The sequence below is a fragment of the Thunnus maccoyii genome, chromosome 20 (genome assembly GCF_910596095.1).
Source record: "Thunnus maccoyii chromosome 20, fThuMac1.1, whole genome shotgun sequence".
Classification (NCBI taxonomy): Eukaryota; Metazoa; Chordata; class Actinopteri; order Scombriformes; family Scombridae; genus Thunnus; species Thunnus maccoyii.
Genome location: NC_056552.1, coordinates 18699885 through 18706775, shown reverse-complemented (window position 1 = coordinate 18706775; position 6891 = coordinate 18699885). Strand labels below are relative to the sequence as shown.

At 39.3% G+C, this 6891-nt stretch overlaps 1 protein-coding gene across 3 annotated transcripts; it reads left to right on the top strand.

Moving 5' to 3' along the window:
* Nucleotides 1–1756: 1756 nt before the first annotated feature.
* On the top strand, nucleotides 1757–6032 carry LOC121886871 (parvalbumin alpha). Of its 3 annotated transcripts, none has more exons than XM_042397218.1 (5): nucleotides 1757–2187; nucleotides 4349–4415; nucleotides 4830–4962; nucleotides 5421–5530; nucleotides 5657–6032. In XM_042397218.1, exons 1-5 carry the CDS (start codon nucleotides 2179–2181, stop codon nucleotides 5680–5682), a joined length of 345 nt encoding a protein of 114 aa, XP_042253152.1. In that variant the 5' UTR covers nucleotides 1757–2178; the 3' UTR covers nucleotides 5683–6032. The 3 variants fall into 3 exon arrangements, with proteins under 3 accessions (XP_042253152.1, XP_042253154.1, XP_042253153.1); XM_042397220.1 differs by lacking the exon at nucleotides 1757–2187 and adding an exon at nucleotides 2732–3129; XM_042397219.1 differs by lacking the exon at nucleotides 1757–2187 and adding an exon at nucleotides 2732–3865.
* Nucleotides 6033–6891: the final 859 nt, after the last annotated feature.

Here is a 6891-nt window from a genome sequence, read left to right as displayed (position 1 = left end):
ATGAAGGTGTGATTTGTCCTGTTTACATCCAGCGCGAGCCGTGTTAACATGAACTCTCTCATGTGCGTCATGTTATGATGTTATATCGAGCACTGGGAGAGGTCCAGCCTATCCAGCAGCTGGGAGGCTTTGGTTTCTCCGCTAAACGACATGAGTAACTTTCCGCTGTGCAAATGAAGTGTTTGGCATTCTGGCAACCTCCTCAATTTGATACCTTAGACAAGAGTAATTTGGCACGAATTCTATGTTTACGCTCAGACAACATGTACACAACATTTAACACATTTTCTTTTTAATGCTTTAATAGATGCAAATATGTTAGTTGGTAGATTGTTTTTATATTTACTACCATAAAAACACATAGATTCAGACTTGGGGCATCATCATAGCCATTAAAGCCATATTTAAGATGATTTGGGTGCCGTAAAGATCAGATTTCTTTGCCTGGCTGGGCCTTCGATCTGTGCATTACATTAAGAACATATTGTATTTTATTGTTAAGGGAAGTATGGTTTAACTTTTTTGTCCAGACAAAGTGTTCTCCATTTTTTAAAGAATATTGCCTACAGAATATTAAACTCATGGATGAAAACTGTTAAAAAGAAGTTACACATGTCACCAACATCATCAACAATAAGTTTCTATGAATCTGAACTTTTCTTAAATTAAAATTTAAATTATTTTGTGACTTCCTTGTCTCAAAAGAATAGCACAACCCCAAACATCATCGACCACAAATGTTTTTTACATCCATTTTGAATATCACACAGGACTTTAACTTTAATTGTAAATAAGAACATGTCTGTATATTGACAGTGTACACAAAAGGTAAAAATGCCACCATAAAGACACAATAAATTCATTTTTTTTTTTTGGATTAGACAGAAAATGTTTTTACATTTTGCATTTGCATTTTCTCCTGTCAGGACAGGATTCATCGGATCAGTGGTCCAAATTTATGGCACCCTAGTCCCAAGCCTGGAGTTGTTTATTGGTGTGAATTGCAGATGATGTTGGGGGGGTGGGGGTGGCACAGGCAGGTTTTAGCCCAGCCTGGTACAGACTGCAGGATCAGAGGCAGGACTCTGGTTCTGTGAAAACAGTTATGGGAGGACTGAGTGTGTCTGGCAGAGGTTCAGCGGCGCTGCCCCGAGGACTGCTTGCAGTGACCCAGCAGATTAGCTGTGGGACAGGATAGAGTTTCTGTGCCAGCACATTTACAGGACTTCTGTCAATGAGGCACATTTATTTTGCAACTTTCTCTCAGATGGCAAGCCGCTGCTGGCAAGGTGACAGGGAATATGGGTCATTTCTGTTTCAGCTGCAGCATGGGGACAAACTCTCAGGTGGAGCATTAAGGAAATTAAGTTAATTTGTAGTTCACACGGGGAAAAATACAAATCTGCTACAGCCTTTATGGTAAAATCATCAATCACATGTGGTTTTTGATCTCCTAAAATGTAATCTTAAAGTAATTTCAGTGTGTTTACCAGCCCTAGATATTTATAATGTGTTAATAAAATTAAGGTTCAGCTTTCTAAGTATTTGTCTCAAATGTATATTTTAAATCAGAGTTCGAGAGTATGATGGGGAACACTCTCCACTGTCTTGAATTACAGAAGTTCATATCCTAATGGGTTTCCTCCCTGCTGTGAAATATATGTAATTTAAGCTGATATTGAAGTAGGGCAGGAATAGTTACAGTATCTGTGTCGTTTGAGGTGAGAGACCTCATTTGACCATAGCAAATGTTAAAGGCTAAGGATTATAGTTTTACAAAGCTTTTAAGAAGATTTGAAGCAAAGAAGAATGAAAGAGTGAAATTTAAAGAAAAAGATATTCAAATTTAAAGGAGTCTAGGTGGAACTGAAGCTGCAGTTAAATTACCTGAAGGATAAAAACGGAGGGTTTCCTATATAAGTTTCATGAAATATGTGTACAGGCAATTAAAATTTGCTGATATTTCATTATTAACAATTCATATATCAAAGGAGTCAAAGGAACATCTCAACACTGCCACCTGATGTGTGTCAGGCGCATAACAGGCTGCAGCAACAAGCCTGTCCTCAGAGCAAATATGGGCATGGAGGGACCCCTGCACCATCTCCTCATTTAATATCACTGTTCTGTGCAGTGTGATAACTCATTACCACACGGTGCCTCCCTGAAAGTGTCAAGATGATGATGGTAATGGCGATAATGATGATGATGGTGATGCCGATGATATCAGCTTTCGGCGTTTCCTAAAAATAGCATCACAAATGGTTTCATCGCCATAAGGAGAAACTGTCTGAATGGATGTAAGAGATGAAAAATAAAAAATGAAAACTGTCGCTCCTCAGCTGCGTGTAATCGGACGATGATGATGTGCTATTAATGTCAATTAATCCCTCTGCTCTCGAATCAAACCCCTCCCCTCCCTGCCACTGAAGCACATAGTGAGATCTGTTTAAATCTCAAACGCCTTGTTTCCGAGTTTTTATATTTCCTAATCGTATTCCTTTGTACATCTTCAGACAAAAGACCCAACTTAAATGAATAAAAATGCAATAAACTGTGCAGAATAAGCCACCGGAGAGAGAAAAAATAGTATTTAAGTAATACAAGGAGTCGTGAATCCATTTATCCGTTAAAATAATAAGAACTGACCATGGAAATATTACATGTTTTACTTAGTTTATGAGCTACATAGGAATCACATATTCTCTGCTAGAACGTAGATGGGTTTTTTAAACTCGTTCGCCACCTTCTGCAGCTATAATTTATTTTCTCTTCGTAATATCTCTGTTGGTCAAATCTGTTACAAATGCTGCCATTAAGCCAAACGCTAGAACAGAGAAATGTTGAATAAATTCATGTTACCACCTGCGTAAACACAAAAAAAATGTTGACACACATGAAGACATATTTAAATGTAATAATATTTTAACACGTTTACCAACATACTATTGCCTTCCATAATCAATCACTTCAACAAGACTTTACTGACACCTGAATGCCAGCAAAGGCATTGCAGACATTTTACGCATGCCATTTACGCACAGGCTCGTTTTCACTGTATCTGCACCGTTCAGAGGGCACGCGAGGGTCATCAATCACCATAAGTGATGGTGTTAATGTGCACAGACGGTAACTTATACTTTACTATAGGTTACACAATTAGCAACAATTACACTACATTTAATTTATCGTTTCTTTAATTAGGTCGACCATCTGAAAAGACAGACATGTAAACTTACATAAAAAGTGAGCACATAATACATTTTACATATATATATTTTACAGACATTCACATTAAATCCCAATAAAGATTCAATTTAGGCCCTTGGCTATTAAAAACCTTTACATTGCCCCATGTGAAAAGTATTTTATACAATGTTTAAACTGTTGCTATTATGGCACAGTCTACATTAAATTAAGCAAAAACAGTGTCATTATCATACAAACCTGACTACAAACCTATAACAGCCGTATACAATATAAAGGTTTACCTCATGCTTTTATCCGTATTGCACAGCACAGTTTAACACAATGCACAAGTACATGGCCACAGAGTACATTTCACCCAAATCAGCAGCGTATATTATTAGCCCTATGCAATATCAAGCACTTTTGCATAAGACCACACTTAGCCTACCATTTCAGCATCTTCATTTATGTACATATAAATAGAACAGCTCTGTCTACTGGACACATTTTTCGACCGACTGCTTTGACTGCTTTGCACACAGTGTCTATTACATAGCCTATGCCTCATATTTCGGGTGAGTGAAGGTATATAAGCTTGTGAGAGTCGCTGAGGAGTTCACTGCAGTGAGCAGATACATCTGAGCGAATCCTCTCTAGTCTTAGAGATAACCCTAAGGTGAGTTTCAGTGAGGAGCTGCAGACCTTTAGGCAATTCTGCTGTCCGAGCCAAAGAAAGTTTCAGGGCTTCAACTTCTTGCAATGGGATATATATCGAGGAAAGGGCTCCACAGGGCCAGATTCTGAACATGAGAAGCTCAGAGTTTGGCTTTGGATTAACTAAGGAACCAAATGGAAAAAAATCGATTTGCCAACCAACCACAGCTGCAAAGGATCTCTTGGCTAGGAGGGCTTGGACTACTTCTTCTGATCATCTGTAACTTGTCTTTTGAGGCTGCCAGAGAGGGACTGTGCCAGAGAGCGACTGTGAAATATCTAAGATTACATGTAGCTCTGTAACTCTGAATGATGTATTCTGGTGTGCAGTGAGGGAATTTAACAGATATCGTGCTAAGATGCAAAATGAAAGTGTTTCATCCTGTCTTATTTGCCACAGCTGAACTGATGAACTGATGTCTTATCCTCTTCTCTCTTCCCTCAGTTAAAAATGGCATTCGCAGGAATTCTGACCGAGGCTGACATCACTGCAGCCCTTGCTGCATGCCAAGGTAAAACCCATGATGCAAATCACACAGCATGCAGCATTATAACTTAAGAAAGCCTGGACTGTAGAAACATTTGGATAAAACCATGCAGCAAAGCCTCTCTTGCTTCACATATTTACAGCTTGAATGTCTTGCTGCAGAATCACATTACCAGATTATAGTAAAACGCATACAGAATGTGAATTTAATGTTATGTCTGTATGTCTTGGCAGGATGGACTTATCCTTATATGTATCAGTGTAGCCACTGTAAGAAAATAGCCTCTTCAGGTTAAGCTAAAATAAATGAATGACAGTCAGAGCAGGGGTTGGAGATGAATGGCAACCAACCAAGACAGAGCCAGTGCAGCTGCAAAGCTTCAGTTTGTATGTGATATATCTTCAATGTCTGATATGATCCCTCTCTATCTTCTCACAGCTGCCGACTCTTTCAAGTACAAAGACTTCTTCGCTAAGGTCGGCCTGGCTGCCAAGACCCCTGACGACATCAAGAAGGCCTTTGCCGTCATTGACCAGGACAAGAGTGGCTTCATTGAGGAGGATGAGCTGAAGTAGGCACCCTTTGCTAGATTTCATCTGGAGCTCCTTGGGAGCCCTTGTAGAGCAGGGATCATCTTTCTTTGGGCCGCAGCGAAATCAGAATGATGTCAGCGTCTCAAAGCATCAGAGGAGTTCAGGCTACTGGGTGTTTTCCTCAGGAGTAACTCTAAGCTCTCTCCTCTGGCTTCTCATGTTGCAGGGTGACAAAAAGCAGAGGAGAAAACAGAATGAACAAAGCCAGCTTGAATTGTTGGGCCAAATCAAGTGCTTTTTTTTTTTAATCATTTTAATCAATTTAATTGTGAGGAATCCCAAATGATCCACTCAATGCAATGGGAAGGCTTTGAACATACCTTTACAAAAAATGCATCCAGTGATACAGCTGATGCAATATTTATAGGCATGTCTCTGTTCTTAAAAGGCATATTCATCATAACACTCAGTGTTTCTCTCTGATGCTCCTCTTTAGGCTGTTCCTGCAGAACTTCTCCGCCGGTGCCAGAGCTCTGACCGATGCTGAGACCAAGGCATTTCTCATGGCCGGTGACTCTGATGGCGACGGCAAGATCGGAATTGATGGTGAGAAAATGTCTAGAGGAACTTTATCTCGGAATCAGAATTTTTTTTTGTTGGAGTCTAGCCCTGATTCATGTATTTATTGATGCAACACCCTCTTAACAATGGTCTTTCTCTCTTTATCTGCAGAGTTTGCTGCCTTGGTCAAGGCATAAATAGAAGAAATGACCAACATCATACTTTACAACTCTAAAGGAACAACTTGAGCCAAGACATACTCTTCCTCTCCTCTTCTCCCTCTCACTCTCTCTCTCTCTCAGCTCTCCACTTTTGTACAATTGACCTTTCAACCCCCCGACCATACAACAAACTGATGCCCCCACCTCACCCTCTCGCTCTCTCTCTGGTCGCACTCACCCCCTTTGGCTGTTCACAATGAATGTACCTGACTAAATGTATAGCATGGTTGACTTTTGTCTTTCTCTCTCTCTCTCAATTCTGTCGTCGTTTTATTATGTGAGTTTTGCTTAGTGTGAGATCAAGTGACTGTACTGGGAAACGGACGGACGATGAGAACAATAAAGGTTCTTTTTCAATAACACAAGTCTGACCCTGGTCTTTTATACTCGGTGGTGAAGCGACTAAACAAAGAAAATCACAAAGAATAGTTTTTATACAATACTTCATTGTAAATACATGAGAATTCTTCTTTACCTGTTGGTACAGATGACAGGAAAGGTCCAGGAATTGGTCTCAATACTTAACACTTTCTGTGGCCTCCTCAGTTTTTACATTAAAGAAGATGATTTACATGAGGAAACACATTTTACAAAGTAACTCTGACCTAAAGATAACTATTTAATTGAGTATAAATCCACTAATTGACCATATTAGAGCAAATGAAGTTTTTATGCAAGACTGTTCCTTTTAAGCAAATCTTAAGTGTATTTTTCAGAGAAATCTTGACTGATTATTCATGCAAAAGGCCACTGATTATAAATTTTGATACATTTTTAGTTTCTTTCACTTAGAAATAGTCTTTTACAAGTGTAATGGGGAGAGTCACCCAGCTGTGGTGATGTGATGCTGAATAAAAAACATAAGATTTACCCTCTTAATCTAGATTCTAAACTCCTGCCCTATTTAATCCAGCTCTTATCTCATACAGTGCATGGTGCATCTTTAATTCTCTCTTGTGTCATGCCCACAGTAAAGATGGCTCTGCACTGATGTGAAGCAACCACAAGGTGGCAGCTCTAATCAGTCAATAAGTCACAAGGCTCTCAGATGCTTGGTTGTTTTAGATTGCAAACTTAGACGCTTCAACAATACAATAGTTTTCTGAGCTTCAGATGAGTTAAGTAATTCACTTTTTAATATAAGAAGCAGCTGTGAGACCACTGAAAACACTGTCACTCACAAAG

What these genes read in the sequence shown, in the direction of transcription:
- LOC121886871 (XM_042397218.1), top strand. An exon ending in AGCCCTTGCTGCATGCCAAG is followed by an intron (nt 4,416 to 4,829) that starts GTAAAACCCATG and finishes ATCTTCTCACAG; the next exon opens with CTGCCGACTCTTTCAAGTAC. An exon ending in CGGCAAGATCGGAATTGATG is followed by an intron (nt 5,531 to 5,656) that starts GTGAGAAAATGT and finishes CTTTATCTGCAG; the next exon opens with AGTTTGCTGCCTTGGTCAAG.